Source organism: Stegastes partitus, unplaced genomic scaffold (assembly GCF_000690725.1).
Source record: "Stegastes partitus isolate 25-593 unplaced genomic scaffold, Stegastes_partitus-1.0.2 Scaffold1061, whole genome shotgun sequence".
Taxonomy (NCBI): domain Eukaryota; kingdom Metazoa; phylum Chordata; class Actinopteri; family Pomacentridae; genus Stegastes; species Stegastes partitus.
Window position 1 is genome coordinate 152,974 of NW_007578792.1, and position 17,796 is coordinate 170,769.

Genomic DNA, 17,796 nt, shown 5'->3' on the forward strand with positions numbered 1-17,796 from the left:
ACAAGCTGAATGAAATGCATTTGAAGGTAACACGGTTTTCGTATTCTGTCGTCCGGTGGTAAAAAGGGGACTTTTAGGTCTCGGATTTTAAACAAACCACAACAAACACCAAACCCTCCACACACAACCCAAGTCGTTTCATTGATATGTAATGGTACAGGATGTATTTATCTTAAACGTTTCAAAACAACCTCCTGAAGTGGCCACACGAGGCCGCTGTGCGGAAGCTTCACACTTCTACTGGAGCGTCAACTTCCGGCGACACGTTTCTCCTAAACAACGCAATGTTGTCAGAACCTCCGTTACTGATTTAGACATTGTCAGACTTATTAACGTGCAATATTTTTTCTATGATGCTTTCTTACAATTTGAGATTTAGACAGTTTAAAGTGTAGTTGAGCTGTAGGACAACGCCAGAGCCTCAATGGGGGAAGTGAGGAAGCTGCAAAAGAAGTTGAGACAGATTGAAAATCTGGAAATAAAAATCACTCTCACCCCTGAGGAAAGATTCAAGGTACAGAAACACTTAATCTACATTTTCCTTTTAATTAAATCTGTGCGTAACTGGCTAATAATCCACACATTCCCGTGCACATAAATACATGCACACTGAACGCTATAGTGGCCTGTTCACTGCACAAAACAGCACATTAGGGCATCACAGGTTTGGCACACAGCAGCCAAGCTCAGACAGTTTAAAAAAAAAAAAGAGAGATGAATAAAGATTGTGTTTATTGATGCTGATGCGCCGTAAAGGTATAAAGGCTTCTTAAACCTGCAATAGCAGTGTTGGCACCATAAAGACAGTGATTAACATGAATAAATAATGAAGGTGCAATGAATAATTTGACAGTGTTTGCCCTAAGAACTTAGCAGATCAGAAGATCACATGTTGAGCAGAGCACATCAGGAAAATAATTATCTGAAAGTTCAGAAAAGCACCCACTTGTTAAAGGGCAAAAGCTGAATGCTATTAATTATGGCTGTACCCTACAAGAGATAAGTTTCTTTTAATTAGGAACAGGAAGATAAGTGAATGACATCCAACACATTTGCAGCTAAAAAAAATATTTGTTAATGTCAGTGAAGGTTACTGGTATTGCACCAGTAAATAAAAAAACATTTATATGGGTTACTACAAGTTTCCTCAGTTTTAAGCCATAGTTACCTTGAACTGATCAATCAAACAATGACAGCACAAACGTAAGTTCCTCATCAAGCCACATTCTTATTTATTTAAAAGGTTTATTTATCAACTAGATTATACCATAGTGACTTGAGAGCATTTTTTTAGTGTTGCACTTCCATAGATTTGTGAGACTTAGAAGCAGTAGAGGAACACAACTAAGAACATTTACTCAGTAGTGTACTTAAATGCAATTTTAGTTTACTTTCCATGCGTATTACCATTATATGCTCCTCTACAGCTCTACTTCCCTCCTTTCACGTGTGAAAAATGATACCCTGTGTTCACTGTATTTAATTGGCAGAAATATTTACTTGTTACTTTTCAGGTTAAAGTTTTTACAGACAATCTAACTACAAAATAATATAGTTGTTGACCAATGATAATATTATCTTAATGCAGTGACTGGGTTTATTCTGCCATTTAAAATAATCCGTTTTCTGCAATTCAACTCAGTGTTGTCTCCTGTCGAACTCGACCAGTACTTTTTGGAGCTGATGCAGATCATTTTCAGGGAGTAAAATCTCCGATAATAATGTATCAGCTGCTGTTGCTTATGTCAGATTGATGTTTGAAAAGGGGATATGAAAAAAAATCAACGTTTGTTGTCTCACCAGCATTTTATTTCACACACCAGTTGCTGTGGAGTCATTGTGAAGACTCTGCTTGACTCAGCACCTGTATTACATGCTCTGCTACATGTGCTGCAGACAGTGCTGAAAGTACGAAGTGTGTCAGAAAAGTTTCAGGACTGGTATCACAAAAGATATATTTCAAACCCAAACTATGTGTTTTCCCCTTCTGATGATCAACCAGCACATCTGCAAAAAGATCCTGCGGTGTTTGCTTTGTTCAGTGCACGAGAAGAGGTGAGAGTTGTGGCAGGACAAGTCGTGACTGCCATGACAACGCACCTGCTCACAACGCCTTGAGCATTCGACAGTTCCTGGTTGAGAAGAACATCGCTGTGCTGCAGCATCCTCCCTACTCATCCCACCTGGCTCCGTGGGATTTTTTCCTCTTCCCCAAGCTCAAGGAGGTCATCAAGGGGACCCGTTTTGAAGACGTGGACGACATCAAGATGGCTGTGATGACGGAGCTGTGGAGGATCCTGGAAGAATCCTTCCAGGAGTGCATGGCGGCGTGGCAGAGGAGGCTGGGGAAGTGGGTTAGACTCCAGGAGGATTACTTGGAAAGGGGAAACTTGTAGTTTGTAGTTTGGATTTGAAATATATCTTTTGTGACACCAGTCCTGGAACTTTTCTGACACACCTCGTATAGTAAACAATAGAGTCAAAGCCACCCTGCTGGACAACCTATATATCTTTCTAAATTACCCCAAGAATCTTTGTGTCTTATTAAGGGCCCCAACCCCTTTTTAAATTCTGTAGTTCAATTCACTTCACATTGTAAGGCTAAGATTTTACAATATTACATTATAGAGAGAAACCCTGCGATTCACTTTGAGCAAGCATTTGGCAACAATCTACAACCCCGAGCAGACAAGAACCATAATGATATCAGCATCATAAAAGCGCTATCAGAACTGAAAAAAAAAACACACACAGTTGCTTTCACAGACAGAGTAATAGCAGACAAATAAACTGAGGAATATATTGTTTAAAATTTGGTGGAATTCTTCTTTAACAGAGAAAACAGCCCCTTGATATAAATGGCTGTGCCCAATTCACTCGCTCATGCATATTTCAGAGCTCGCAGTCAGATAGGAGTATGGCGTATGTTATGTGCTGCAGCCTAATAGGTCAGGACAGGCTGAGTATGTTGGTTGTACACATAAACAACTTGTGGATTTAGCAGTTTGGTTAACAACCAATCTTGTGCCGTATTCCTTCTCAGATCTCCAGGAAGGCGGAGCTGCGTTCCAGATTGGCTCAGCTTCAGCTGCAGCTTTCTGGCCCGCAGCAAACTCTTGGGATTGTGGGAGACGGAAAAAAGGAGAAGATGAAAAGACAAGTGTAAGGAAGTGAGGAAGAGGTTGGGCGGTGGTGGGTTGGTGGGGGTGGGGGGGCAGATGGAGAGAGGCATAATTCTTCAAAAGCAACAACATTCACTTTGAAGGCTTTGATCTTTTTTATATGTCTATCCAAACACTGGAGGTCAAATACTTTCATGCTTTTTAAAAAAGGGGACTTTGTACTGATCGTAATGTGTCACATAAACATCTATCAGGGATGTCATCCTCCCTATTTAATCCCCTCAGGGCCTTTTGCTGTTCATTGAATTAGGCATGCGTGGACAGCATCCGTACTTTTTTGTAATGCACAGACAAGGAGCTCATTAGTAAGGACTGTTTTTAATTTGTCTGAGACTTGGAGATCTTCTACAGGTACTCTCTCTGTCACAAAGGATGCTGTGTGCAGTTTGCATCTTGATTATTTATTCAGCTTCTGCTTTCTGCACTGGCACAGGGAGAATGCCCCCGAGGCCCTTCCATCACAAATGCCTCCAGCCTCAAAGATCCATAAGGGAGAAAAGGAGTCCAAAGCTCAAGCGACGCCAGTGCCAGCTGCCAGGCAGGAGGAGGCAGTGGGGGAAGCAGAGATAGGCAGACAGCGGGAAAGGACAGAGCCGGCCAAGGTGTCAGATTACTGTCGAGACACGTCAAGACGCTGTCCAGATTTTGACAAGGAGCAACAACTGCAACAGCAAGGTGGAATAATTAGGGAGTGTGGCTTAAGAAATTTTCATTACAGTTTTTTGCGGGCTGTTTAAAGTGCAACAATATGGTGCCCTCATTTGCGAATAACATCTAAAATCAGATTATACATGTATGCCCCGAGGAGTGCTAACAAGCTCATGTGGCTGCCTGTATTAAACCAACAGACTGCATTCGCTTCCCTGAAGACAGGGCCCACGTTTTGCATCCTTGGAGCTAATTTAGCCCCACGCATGTTTTGCAGTGGCAGACTAATCCATATTGAGGAACTGTGTAGATTATTAAGCCAGCGTGCTTATGAGTCAACATTGCTAAATGCACAAATTATTCCCTTCACAGAAGCTGAATTTACGTCCCTCAAAGCATCTTGGGAAAAGTCAAAGTTTCGTCTGAGGCTGCTGGAGGGTCACAATGACATAGTCACCTGTGTGGTTGCTGTTGACAACCTGGTGGTTTCTGGAAGGTAAAGGAGGAAATTCCCATGTTGCCTTACAGATTTGCAACGTGAACGTTTCACCTAATTTGTGAGTTATTAGGCCCTCCCTCTCTTGCTCGCTGTTTGACACATATTTGTTTTTCCTCCCCCGCCCTGATCACTCGGCACAAATCTCTTGCGGTTTATGTCAAATGCCTTTTAACTTTGCTTGCTTTCACTGCCTCTCCCTTCTTGTGCCTCTTTCTAATTCTGTCCGTTTTTCTCTAAGTCGAGATACAACAGTGAAGGTGTGGCACGTTCCTACGGCAACAGAGCAAAAGAACCTGGGAGGTCACACCGGCGGAGTCACCTGTCTGTCTGCTCCTCCCCCTGAGTACTGCAAGAGGCTAGGTGAGGACACATGCATATACATACATACATCTACATCCTTAAATGTGGGCCAACTACGGCTGAGTAATGCTTGTGTCCTGCCGCCGGGTAATTATAGGAGCAGTTCATCAGATCAACCCCTGTGAGAGATAACCTCAGTAGACACTTCAGCGAGTGCACTGTCTGTGTGAAACAGCCAGCCTTTCATCATTTAAACTCCAAACAGCTCTCCTCCTACTGTCCCTCCCCACCTGCTTCCCCAACTTAAAATACCAAGTCTAGAAGTGCACTTCATTAATGATGCAACTCGGTCGAATCACAGCCACTCAGTGTTCATCGGGATAATTGTTTGCTTCCTTTTAAAAGTCATGTTTATTCTCTCTGTCTCTTTCTTGCATTGCCTTTTTTTGTTTTTGTACATCGTCACTTAAATGCAGCTTCTTGTCAGCTAATCTGTTTTTCCTCATCCATCTGTCTCTTTCTGATGATTGTTTCTTCCTCCTCATCTGTGTCTGCCCCCTTCCGCTCTTTTATCTGTGTTTCCCCTCCCACCAGCCTGGTCCCTGTCTTTGTCCGACAAAGAGAGGTTTATTTTAAGTGGCTCTGCAGACTGCAACGTGAAGATCTGGGCCCTGAGCACCGGTAGGCTAAAGCACACGAACATGCACACCCATACACACATATATGCAGTCGTGAACAAAAGTATACATACCCTTGTAAAGAGCATGTATAGCATGGCAGTCTTGAGTTTCCAATGACTCTGATAACTCTCAATTTTCTATGATGGAATCCCTGAAATGCGTGTTCAGCATACCTCACACGTTAATGATGAGGTTTAAGTCAGGACTTTGGGAAGGTAAATCTAAAACCTCAGTTCTACCCTGATTTACCCATTTCTTTACCGCTGTTATTGTGTGTTTGGGATCATAGTCTTGTTGGAACACCCAGCTGTGTCAAAGACCCAAATCTGTGGCTAATGACTTTAGATTTTCCTGAAGAAATGGAGGTAATTCTCCTTCTTCATTATACCATTCATGTTGTTTAAAGCACCAGTTAGGTTGGCAGCAAAACAGGCCCAGAGCATGATACTACCACCACCATGCTTGGTGGTCTGTATAGTGTTCTTGATTCAATCTTGACAATCCAGACCGATTGTCTCTCAGCAGCAAGTGATAGCTTGTGTTTGTTTCCTGATTGTGGTTTGAAATAAATCTTTTGTGACACGAGTCCTGGAACTTTTCTGACACACTTCGTATTTAAGTCAGTGATTTGCTTTTTCAGATCTGTGCTGAGCTCCGTAGACTTTTTTATTCCATTGTAGCGTTCTTGACTGATGAGTGTAATAAACAGGCCCCTATTTAAATGGGCTCCGACAAGTCAGCAGGTGTAGTCAATCGTAATCACTCACGAGAAGTAATGAGGCCATGCCACTAAGAAAATTTGATTAGCACAGCGTTCGATATCACCAAACTAGTAGTCCAAGTTGTACTATGTATATTTTTAAAGCAGCAAGTTGCGGTCATATAGTGTTCCTTTAGAAATAACGCAAATCAATGCTTTATCCTCTGTCTTCTGTGCTGCCATCCAGAGGGCACAACGGGTCACTGAAGGGTTTGATGAGTATGAAAATGGTGTGAATTACATGCTATGGCCTTCGCAGTTACCAGATGTCAGCCCAATAGAACACTTATGGGAGATTTTGGAGCGACATTTCAGACAGCGCTCTTCACCAGATGAGGGAATATCTTCTGGAGGAATAGTGTTCCATCCCTTTCAGTCGAGTTCTACAGACTTGTAGAATCCCAAGGTGCATTGGAGCTGTTTTAGCAGTACGAGATCCCCCAACTCCCTATTGAGACGCTTGGTGTAGTTTTTTTCTTTAGTCTTTCACCTGTCTGTACATGCGGATTAAGGTAGATGGAGCCTCAGTTTATTACCCATGCACATCTTAATTAGTGAATGCCTGTGTGAGTGATGGCCTGCATTGTTTTATTTAAATGAGTGTTTTATTGTTACCTTAAGGGCAGTGTGTTAAGTCTATCTACACATTCAACGCCGTGACTGCGCTCTGTTTTGTGCCAGAGGAAGACGGTTACATCATCACTGGATCAGGTATGTTTTTATAAGGACGGTGGTTATTAACGAAACAGTGAAGACAATAATTGGACCCAGACATTTTTGTATCGCATTATACTTGAATCTCACCTGCTTCTGTGCATGTATGTGCTTCTGAGACATGTACATGCACCGTTTCATCCCAGTTTGTGTTAGTCTTTACTTCTATGTATGCCTAGTTCAACACTGTGGCATCATCTGCCAGTGAGTGAGAGAGTGCAGCGTAGGGTTATCAGGCTGAATCAGAGAGATGGAAGCACACAGTGTAGGCAGTCAGGCTCAGGTGGGTCAACTGTGACCAACAATAATGACTGCCAGTCCCCTGTCAACACGTATTAACCTCACGCTCTCGCCACCCTGCAGATGGGGGGAAAGTTCAAGCCTGGAGCTGGCATTCTTTCCAAAACTGCCAGTCAGTCAATGCTCACCAGGAAGCAGTCACTTCCATCCAGGTAGGTGGCTCATTCACCTGCTGACCGTGGCGCACTCTCCAAACGGGAACTGCTTAAACTGTCACTTCCAGCCTATTTTTAACAACATGAAGCTGTCGTAAGTAGTTTAAAAGTCGGTTCGTTTATTATTTATACGTCGCTGAATCCTCTGTAATGTGGTGGGGGGTCTGGAGTCTATCCCAGCCGACTCAAAGCAAAGTCAGGGTACATCCTGGACAGGTCGCCAGTCTATCATAGGGTCCCAAGCACGCTCACATTCACACCGTCAGACGATTTAGAATCAACCATGAAGAATGTCTTTGGACTGCGGGAGGAAGCGTAGTACCTGGTGAGAACCTACGCAGGCACAGGGAGAACATGCAAAGACCCCAGGCCCAGATTCGAACCCAGGACCTTCTAGCTGTGAGGCGACAGTGCTAAACACTGCTTCACCGTGCCGCCCCAGCATAAAAATCGTGATTACTCATTTGTGAAAAAGCTTCTTCTCAGGAAAATAAATGGCTATATTTCTATTTCTTGTCCTCACGCAAGCTTCCCTTGTTTATTGCTTTCAAATGGAAATCAAAGATATTTGTTGAGATGTAAGCCGTAGAGCTTGTCCAATTTCCGAGCGTTCTGTGCGTATTTTGAGCAAAAAGGTTTTTTTTATGAATATTGAAAACCCGAGCTGCATATGCACATTTTTTCCAATTTGCAATCATCATAATATGCCTGAAGAATTAAAGTGCAACTCGTCATTGTCGTCCTCTTTGTCGTTTGTCATGCAAAGCGCACAATCCTTTCTAAAACCAACAGAGGCACAGGAACATTTTGAAACTGTTCACACACTTCTCCTCCATTTGCCCAAACGTGCATACAGTCGTGTTTTCTCTCTCACACATGCATGCAGACACACACACAAACATGCGCACACAACCAATGGGTAAAGACTCAAATCACCATGACAACCATGTCCGTTGTGCCCTCCGCAGTCTCAGGGTCCGCTGGTGTTCAGTGGCTCGGCCGAGGGAGGGGTGTCTGTGTGGGAGAACCGGTGTTCAGATCGTGACCCCCTGATGCTGCTGCACCACTGGAGCAGCCAGGTGACGGGGTTGAGAGGGGGGGTGGACGGGCGTCTCACCCTCAGCCCGCGGGGAGACCGAGTGTTCCTGGCTTACGGTCAAGCCTGGCTAAAGATCCTGCACTGGAGGACGGGTGAGCCCTGGGCTGAGATGGGTGCTTTGGTGTGCGTCAGAGAGAGAGAGAGACAGAAAGATTGAAAACAGAAGGTAGATGAAGATAAATCTGCATAATCCTTCTACCTAACATCTGTCTAATTATCACAGGAGCCACATCCAGAGTGACCAATCACAGCGACATCACCGGGGTAACAGATTGTGTTCACCAAACAGGGGGCCTCCTAATTAGCTCCTGCTACGATCTGGCAAACGGAGAGAGCACACTAAATTGTGAGTCACAGTAAACCATGTGCAACCAGTCACTACTGTCTCCACTCTGAAAGTTTGAGAACACAATGAGGAGTTAAGACAAAATCGAAACCACTTTGTGTTCCTCTGTTGACCTCTGTTCCTTTCATCTGTCTCTCCTCTCTCCAGTGTTCTCTCTGCCACAGTGTCAGTATCTGGTCTCTCTGGCCTGGCCTGATGCTCCCAGAATCCTGTGCTTTGCAGCGTGGACCACTGGGAGTGGAGACCACCGATGGGTGACTGGAGGTCACAACCTCACTGTATTGGAGCAACTCCCCAGTTCTGGGAAGCAGAGGTGCACATGATACTTGTCAACAACACGTGAACAGATTTTAATCAAAGCTGCTTTGTTGTGTTCCCATTTTGAATATTCATTATTTCCTGAGGTCAACTCATTGCTAATTCCAAGTAAAATAAGTTTTACTTGGATTTAATGTGTGCTAATGGATTTAACTGAATTTGACACCCCTCTACTGCTATTATTCTTATTATTATTAATTGTCTTCTTCTTATTATTATTATTAATTGTTTATGTAAATGTTACAGGGGTGACGTCACTGTAAGGAGAGACAGTGGAATGGACTCCTGCTTGCAGGAGTCAGAGGGGGACACGGAAGGTGACGAGGATACTGATGGTACAGACACGCTGCAATTATACACATCTTTATGTCTTTGTGTACTGACTCACAGTCTCAGTGAGTAACCATGGCATTGCACTATTGTGGTGATTTTAGATGATGCGTGTTGTGACAAATCCTCATAACCTCCTTGTCAAATTTAGATTATGAGGATGATGATGATGACAACGATGAAGGGAAAGACAGCTGGTCTGATCATGCGGAGGATGGTGGGTCTAGATCGTGGCTCCGCTGCGTTCTCCAGTGAGAACTGAGGACACCGTGGCCTGCAGCCATGAAGAGGAAATGAGAGGGTGGGAACGTAGTGACAGCAAAGGAGGGTGCAGGGGAGTGAAGTGTGACAAACTGAGTATCAGTGTTGGAGGGGGAGCATATGGATGGAGTAAGTATGTGTGTATGTGTGAGTGATAGGCAGATTGTTTGATGTAAATATTCTTTTCACATACAATAAAGCTGTCACTTTGTGACTCGCACCTCCAAATTTGCATCTTTGGTTGTCTTTTTTTATTTCCATCTGACCCTGTCTCTTTGAAACACCAGTTCATGGACCTCCTCTGCTGGTGCAACCTGTTTAAATGAATGCAAATTAAATTTTACTCCATCTCTGTTCACTCCCCCTATCTGTGTCTCCTTCTCTCTAAGGTGTCCTTGCTGTTTTTGTAAACATTTTTGAGAGGGTTTTTTTTTTTTTTTACCTCTCGCCTCCAAAATGAGCTTATTAATGTCGTCCTCAGTATCATTTCTCTTTGCCTCGTCAAATTCATTTTTTTCCCTCTGTGTCCGTTTAATTGAACTGTTTTTTTCTTTAAAAAAAAAAAAAAAAAACATAATTAGCATTTAAATCTCTTTCCTACAGTCCCTTGCCCTTCCTACATCGCTCTCTCTCTCTCCTCTCTTACTCTAGCAGACTCTCCATGTCTCAGTCGCTAAGGCAACCGATGCTTTTTTTTCTCACTTGCTCTCTGTATCTCCCCCTTTCTCTCTGTCTCCTCTCTCATTCCCTCTCTTCACTGCCAGAGGTAGGCATGATAACTGATATGTGTCGGAGTGCATGTGTTTTTGTGTCCGTCTCTTGGTGTGCTCGTGTGTCTTTAAATTACATTTCTGTGGCATTTGAGCAGTAGTTGTAGGTAAGAAGTTATTGCTGTCTGTTCAAAGTGCCACATAGAGTATTGACTCCATGCGTGATACCTCTAGTGATGTGCTGTGCTCAGGTGTGTGCACTGTAAATATGTCAACGGGAGCCAAACAGACAGTAAGTGTGCACTTTTGGATGTTTTTACATGCAGATGTGGATTCTGTGTGAACATGTTATGCAGGATTGAGTGTTAAATTTAAATACCCACGGGAGTCTGTGTGAGATTTTTTTAAAAATGTGACATAGTTGGCTTCGTGCCAGTATCCGTGCTGGTTTGGTTTTTATGCATTTAAGTAGAAGAAGAAGAAGAAAAGCGGAGAATCCTCCCCCTTTCTCTCCCTCTCCATTCCTTTCCTGCCTGTGTCTTATCTTACAGAGAGATGATCGGAGAAGAGGAGTCTCAGTGAACAGAGCGAAGCGATGGAGAGATGGTAAGATGGATAGTTTGTGAGGGAGAGGCATGTATGGGATGCAGATACATAAAATGTCACTCTGAGTGATGACTGGTTTGGGAGTCAGTGTCTGAGCTGTTGAGGTTGTTCACGTTGCCTGTGGACAGTGCATTTTGTCACACAAGTCCTGTGTCACTTGACCACCTCTCATTCTTCTTTGTCCACCTTTTACTTCCAGCTTCATCTCTCTTGTCGCACGACTGACTGCCCTCATCTCCCTTCTTCTGGTTGCTTTGGTGACACAGCCCTCCACCTGTAACCGTGACGACAGCGAGGGCGAGGAGCAGGTGGACACCCTGTCGGTCCAGTTGTCAGTCACAGCCCAGGCCACACCTACGCCTCTGTGGGCGGTGGTCTGGGGTCCTACTCAGCCGCTGGAGGACGAGACACACCACTTCCTCTCCAGCCAGGAAACTGATCACCTGCATCTGCATGGGAACCAGCAGGAGGCCAGCACCGTTACGGCCGAAGACTGGCTTTATCCCGATGCAAGCGTGCTGCCCCCAGAGAGACCACCACTCAAGTCCAGTGACGAGGGGGGAGCGGAGGACGGAGGGGCGGAGGCAGAGGAGACGGAGCCTGAGGAAGGTGGGCATCACGAGAGGCACATGAAGGATTTTTAAATAACGGTGGCCATTGAGTTACAGTCCATGTGAGCATACACACATGCCAGGACTCCTCCAGGGAATTAGCTGTCACCAGGGTGAAGCCTGGCTCCCTGTTGTGTGCAGCCGGCTGTGTCTGTGGCGGGGAATGCCTAATAAAGTTTTCATCACTCACAGGGAGGAATTGGCTGCTGTCAAAACTGCAAAATACAGAGAAGACGTCATTGGATTGGTGTCATAGTTGGAGGCCAGAGTCTTGCACATCCAATTTCATGTTTCAGCTGGCTTCATTGATTTATTTTTTTTTAAGTCTTTTGTTCTGGATACACATAAACATGGTCACAGTCTGAGATTAGTAACTTTATGTGTGTGTGTGTGTGTTACAGTGGACCCTCAGTTCTACGTCACCGTGACCATCTCCTCGCTGCTCATCCTGACAGCAGTCGTCATCACAGCCAAACTCTGGTAGGAACCTTAACGCTCTCTTCTAAAGTTATTGTGCCCACGTACATGATCACATCATAAAGAGGGCATTGCTGAATAAGAATGATCAGCCAACTTTGCTGATATGAGCTGGACACGTCTTCCCCAGCAGGAGGGTGGTAACTGATAACATGGCAGCAGTTAGGATTTCTGAATTGCACACTTCAAAACTGAATTGAGATACAGGATATGAAGTTATTTTGTGGATCTACTGAATTATATTTGGTCAGACAAAAGAGCTGTAGATTCGCTTGGAACAGAGGTTTCATACGATGAGGTTTAAATGACAAACCTGAGGCGTAATGTAAAGCACAAAATAACTGCAACACAAAATTGCTTTCCTCTTTTCACTCTTTTATACTGTTAATTATTTAATAGTTGGACTTTTTTGAGATTAAAACAGTCATAGACAGATCGGGTTATTATCGGCAGACAGTACAGAGGGGTTGTGGGTAGACACAGCTCGATTTTTAAAAACACTGAAGTCTGCTGGTTGAGGAATCAGTCAGGGCAGTCCATAAGGATTTAGAGGTTAAACTTATTTTGATTTTTAAAAAGTAGAGCGTGATACTCTGGACCAAATCAGTTCTGCAATACCACGCTGGCTGTACTATGCAATAAAAACATAGTGGTTAACACTCTTGTTTTTGTTTATTTGTTGATGATAAGTTATGGGCTTTTTAATGTTTATTCCTCTTATCTGATAAATGTCATTGTTTGTTTATTAATTGGCCCCTTGCCTCCTGCCATTTTGCATAAGTGAATCCCTCGTCTAGAATTTTCCATTTTGTAAATTAGACTGAAAATGGGAGCTTTGATCATGTTACCTGGAATGAAAACGTACGGACTGTGTCAGAACCATGGGCATTAAAGGAAAAGTGTATGGCTTTGATGTGTTTGCATGTTTGTGTGCCTGTCAGTAATGATGACGTAATGGCTCTGTGTAATGGAGCTGTGTAATTGCTTACTAATGACTTTATTAATAACACTTGTGTTCCTGAAAATCACAGTTGGCACAGATGTGCCTTTTAGAGCCATTAGAATGGCAATGATTAAACGTTCACCATGAACATTAGGATGGGAGGGGCAGCCAAACACTGCTGTGACCTGTTGCCTTACAGGTTGGACTATTAATCTGGCTTCAACAATGTCAGTGTGCCTCTAAAGGTGACCTGCCATTAACCTCTCAGAGATGTAATAATGCAGTGGAGGCTCTATAGAGGCTGTGTCACAGTTTCAGTCTCGTAGGAGATTCTCACTAAAAACAGTTTATTTGACCGCTGGACTCTTCTTCTCCCTCCTTTTTGGTTCTCACACATTTCTACTTTTACTTTTCTTACTGTATTTGTCTCATGTATGCATCTTACCGAAATTTCTATCCTCCCAATTTTTCATTTCATCGACTAAATCTGTCTTATTTGTTCTTCTTCATATCCCTTTATTCTCTCTTAATCTCATTTTTTCTCCCACACTTCATTATCTCCCTCCGTTCCCTGTCTGACCCTCCATTCTTCTTCCCTGTCGCTTCCCAGAGATTTCTTTCTTTCTTTCTCTGTGTACCTGTGTTCCCCCTCCTCCTTCAGGCTCCTCACCTCTTTTTACCAGTTAACGTCACTGCTTTACTCTAACCCTTCCTCTCTTTGCACAGCCGCTACTCCTCTTATCTCCATTACCAGTCTCCTATCTCTCCCAGCACCACCAGTCCGGCTGCAGATCCATGGATTATCCTCTAGCTTGCCGCCAGCTGATACATGATAAGCCCCTTTTTCTCTCTCTTCCTGAGACCGGCCTTCGCTAGCCTTCCGATAACTTACTTCATCAACCCCTGCCGTGGAGGAAAGACCCATGGTGCTGGTGGATATAAATTGTTGTTACAATAGTGAGAATTGCAGGCATTCAGACTGGAGACATGGCAGTGGTCCCTCTCTATAGACTGGCTCGTGCTTCAGTGTCATAAATGTGTAAATAACGCCATGTGTTACATGGAGAAAGTGCCGCGAAATGAATGGGAGGGTGGTACAGATGGACTAAAATGACAGCCTATAGTGGAAATTGGCCACCGTCCAGTTCATTATGATTATAGAGAGCGGCATATGTGCTCAGTGATTCTGCCATGCCTAAAATGTAGCGTGGCTACTGTTGCCAAGCGTGGTGGTGTTTGTGTGTAAAGTGAGGAGGGGAGTCAGAGGGAGGAGGACAGGTGTTGCTGCGGGAAGATGAGGGTGCAGGATGGCTTTTATGGCGCCGCGAACAGCTTTGTTGTGCATCTAAGTATTGTTAAGAGCCCGAACCTTGCTCCTGACTGTGTCTTCACCATAAATCACTCTCCTGAAGTAATGCACCTCAGTGACGCCTCACCCCTCCTCCCTCCTCCCCCCTCCTCCTCCTCCATGTCCACGTCTTCACCTTGTTGCATCCTTCCCACCTCACCTTCTGGCTTCCCCCCCTCACCCACCCCACAGTGCTGCCTCCTTCCCCATTTCTCACTCTGCCTCCCTCTCACCTCTAAAAATGTTTTAATGAGCCAGATGAGTGCACTAATTCTCCCTCACAGTGGCAGGGTAATGTGTTCGCTGATGCTAAATGGCTCGGTTGGTTCTGATTCTCTCTGACTTTCTCTTTCTCTTCACCCATCCTCTTTTTTTTCTGCTCTTTGGCCTGAACTTTTCTCCGTATGCTTCCCGTCATTCTGAGCCTGTCTCTCCCTATTTAACCTTCCTCTATTGTAAACAACGTGTCTCTCAAACTTTGACTTCTGTTAATAATCTGCCTCTTTTCTCCTTTGTCTCCTCTCTGCATCCTTTCCCCTGCCTCTTGTCTGTCTCCCTCTCCACCGACCCCCCTTGTTTCCCATTTCCTCCCTCTTTAACCCTTCTTTAATCCTTATCTCTCCTCTCTTTTCACACATCCCTCCCAATTACTTGCCTGCGTCCATCCCCTCTCCGCCTTCCCTGCCTCACTTTTAACCCGTCTCTCTGTCTGCCTATCCTCCTCTCCCAGTTATGATCGCAGCTGTTCCCAGCATCCGCCCCCGCTTTCCCGTGGCGTGCCCCCACCCCTCTCCCTCGCGCTCCCTCGCTCCCTCGCTTCGGAGGAAAGCCGGCAGACGCTGCACAGCACCACCTCCTCCTTCGCCGACAGGGAGAGGTAATGAGTCGCCTCACCAGCCCCGCACCGTCTTGAGTGTGTGTTTACGAGTCTGACGTGCATGTGAGTCTCCGTGCACCTCTGGATTCGAGTTTGCTTTTTCCTCTGTGTGTTTGAGAGTGTTTGAAGCAGCCTTATTACCTCTTTCATGCATTGTAAAGATGTACACGGAGCATAATTGGACTGTAGTGCTATTCTCTGTGGAGTATTCAGGCCTGAGTGTTGGTGCTGCTACAAGATGTATCAGTCTTTTAAAACTCCCTCTCCAGATGAGTCATCGTGGGCCTATGAAAAGGCGCCCAGCCGCCGTCCATGAGATGATGCTTTTATTCGAGGGTATTTAAAGTTAATCTCAATCAGGATAATTATAGAGCTTCACTCCAGTGCTCCCTCTCACTTCCTCCCCCACCAGCTTTTCCTCCACTTTCCTCTGCCTTCCCTTTTCGTCTCTTCCCCCCATCGCCGTCTCAGTCCCCTGTGATGCAGCTTTCCGTTTGCATGTACACCACTTTTTCAGCTCCAGGCCTTTGTGCTCCACTTCTCCTCTCTATCTCTGCCGTTCCTCTCATTGTCAAGGCGCCCAAGCTTCCAAAAACTCTGCTCTTCCTCCTTTATTCTCCCTCTTTCTTTCTCTCTCTCTCACTTTTATTCTTTCTGTCTCTTGGTGTGTCAGGATCCCAGTTGTGAACCTGTGAGGTGACTGTTTTCCATATGGTAAACATTTCTACGGGGCCCGAGGATGAACATCAGTACGACCGGAGGGTGTGCCCGCAGCAACGTTTTATTTTCTCTGAAACTGTGAAATGAATTTAGGGATCCCAGGTATCCAGCCATCACAAAACTCACCGGCTTCTCTAAGGTCTAAAAAAAAAAAAAAAAAAAAAAACCCAAGCTAATCGTGCTCCTTTCTCCCTCCCTTTCTCTGTGCTTGGTATAATTTCTTTATATGGTTCTGCTTCACAGTGTCCTGTTCCCTGTTTTCCACCCTTTGTATGGCCCCGAGCTCTGCCAAGCTGTCCAGCAGCTTTGTGCTTCGACCCGCCATGACTAATTCACAAACAAGCAGTTAAACAGCCGTGCAACATCCCATTACACCTGAAATACCCTACCTGTGCTTCTACAGCTGTTTCCAGTGATCTAGCTGCACACGTGAAGCCGTTCATTATCAGTGCCAATAAAGCAGACTGTTCTTTTTATAAAATCGGACTAAAAATTCAGCTCCATTTAGCAAGCTTGTATCTGGCTTACAAATGGTTAAAAAGCCATTCTCAGCATCTCAACACTGAACGGGGTATTTCACAAAGCTGTTTAGCACAGTTGTAGCCAACAGGCAATGTGTTTAACACGTCACGCTCCAAAAACTGCTGTTTATTCCTCGCTTTGGGCGCCTGAAATGCAAATAGTGTGGCTTTTTTCCTCGGCTCTATGTAGAGGAGTCTGTTTAGTTTCAGGTTTTCCTCATGATTTGTTCTCTTAATTATCTGGCTGACATTCACCTTTTTGTCAAGCCTTTGTGAGCACACGTTGTTCCTGCTGGACTGCGTAGAGGTGTGTTAAGCATAGAGTACTTTCTGTGGTGGAGATAAAATATTCACAACGTGAATGGATAGAAGGACCGTTCCTGTGGGAAATCAATGTTTGCCAAAGGTTTGGATGGCGGACGAGGAGATTTACGCTGTCATGGAACTGAGCATCAATGAACTGTACATGCGATTAAAGGACTCATTTTATGAACAAGATCTTTTTTTTTTTTTTTTAACCTGACAGCCAAGTATCTCAATCTGGAAAACAAAACCATCACTTCCCCTCATATCATTATCAGCTCTCTTGAGTGCACCAAAGGAAACGAGGCCAGCGAGAGCATCATTTCTGTATGTCCAGTGAATCTGCATGTATACAGTAAGAAAACCTGGGAGAGTTGCTTGAGATCTATTGTTTATAAAAACGTCTATTTTATCAGTGTGTGTTATCCTGTAGAACCTTTCAAAGCCAAATGTCAGATTGTGTTTGGCAACTTTTCTTAGCAGCTTTGAAACATAAGCCCCCGTCCCCAGTTCCACCCATCTCCACTACAGACATAGTGCTGGTGGCATCATCCAGATATCCAGTCTTGTGACTTTTTAGTAGCGTTCCTGTAGAAAAATTTGGTCTTTCTGTACCATGGAAGTTCAATAAAGACTCAACACTTGCGTTTTAGCTTTGTGTCTATCTGTTTATTTGTGTGCATGTTGAATGAATTCCCCTCGAGGTGGTGCGATTCGCAATGCTTTATGGAGAGGATAAAGTGTGCACTGTGCATTTTAATAGCTACCACTGTATCCTAATCTTTCTCTCCCTGAAGTGAACATTTAGTCCACTACCGTGCATTGATTCTGAACCACAGGCTTGGCATTAAAAAGTCCTGCATGTGCCGATCACGTTTTTTTTTTTTTTTTTTTACGAACGAGGAGCTGCTGAAAAGAGGCGAAGAATAATGTGTCTGAAGCTTCTCCTTATCGTCTCACCATTCCTCTCGCTTCAGAAAGATTAACAGGATGCAAAGCCTGAATTTCCTTTGTGTACAGTTTTTCAAACAAATGTCAATAAAAAAACAAGGAGAGAAATGTCACTCGAGCGTATTGAAATTCTCCAC

General features: G+C 44.4%; 2 protein-coding genes across 3 annotated transcripts; both read left to right on the plus strand.

The window, feature by feature from the left end:
* The first annotated feature begins 269 nt into the window (after positions 1-269).
* Positions 270-9,820, plus strand: LOC103367546 (mitochondrial division protein 1). Of its 2 annotated transcripts, XM_008295620.1 has the most exons (13): positions 270-514; positions 3,044-3,162; positions 3,616-3,857; positions 4,203-4,326; positions 4,568-4,689; positions 5,224-5,310; positions 6,691-6,780; positions 7,147-7,235; positions 8,207-8,429; positions 8,561-8,683; positions 8,831-8,996; positions 9,248-9,336; positions 9,483-9,820. In XM_008295620.1, exons 1-13 carry the CDS (start codon positions 425-427, stop codon positions 9,584-9,586), a joined length of 1,668 nt encoding a protein of 555 aa, XP_008293842.1. In that variant the 5' UTR covers positions 270-424; the 3' UTR covers positions 9,587-9,820. The 2 variants fall into 2 exon arrangements, with proteins under 2 accessions (XP_008293842.1, XP_008293843.1); XM_008295621.1 differs by lacking the exon at positions 5,224-5,310.
* Positions 9,821-10,897: 1,077 nt separating this feature from the next.
* pianp (PILR alpha associated neural protein) lies at positions 10,898-15,612 on the plus strand. The gene is made up of 4 exons (XM_008295629.1): positions 10,898-10,908; positions 11,108-11,517; positions 11,891-11,999; positions 15,018-15,612. The coding sequence occupies exons 1-4, from the start codon at positions 10,898-10,900 to the stop codon at positions 15,166-15,168; spliced, it is 681 nt and encodes a 226-aa protein (XP_008293851.1). The 3' UTR covers positions 15,169-15,612.
* Positions 15,613-17,796: the final 2,184 nt, after the last annotated feature.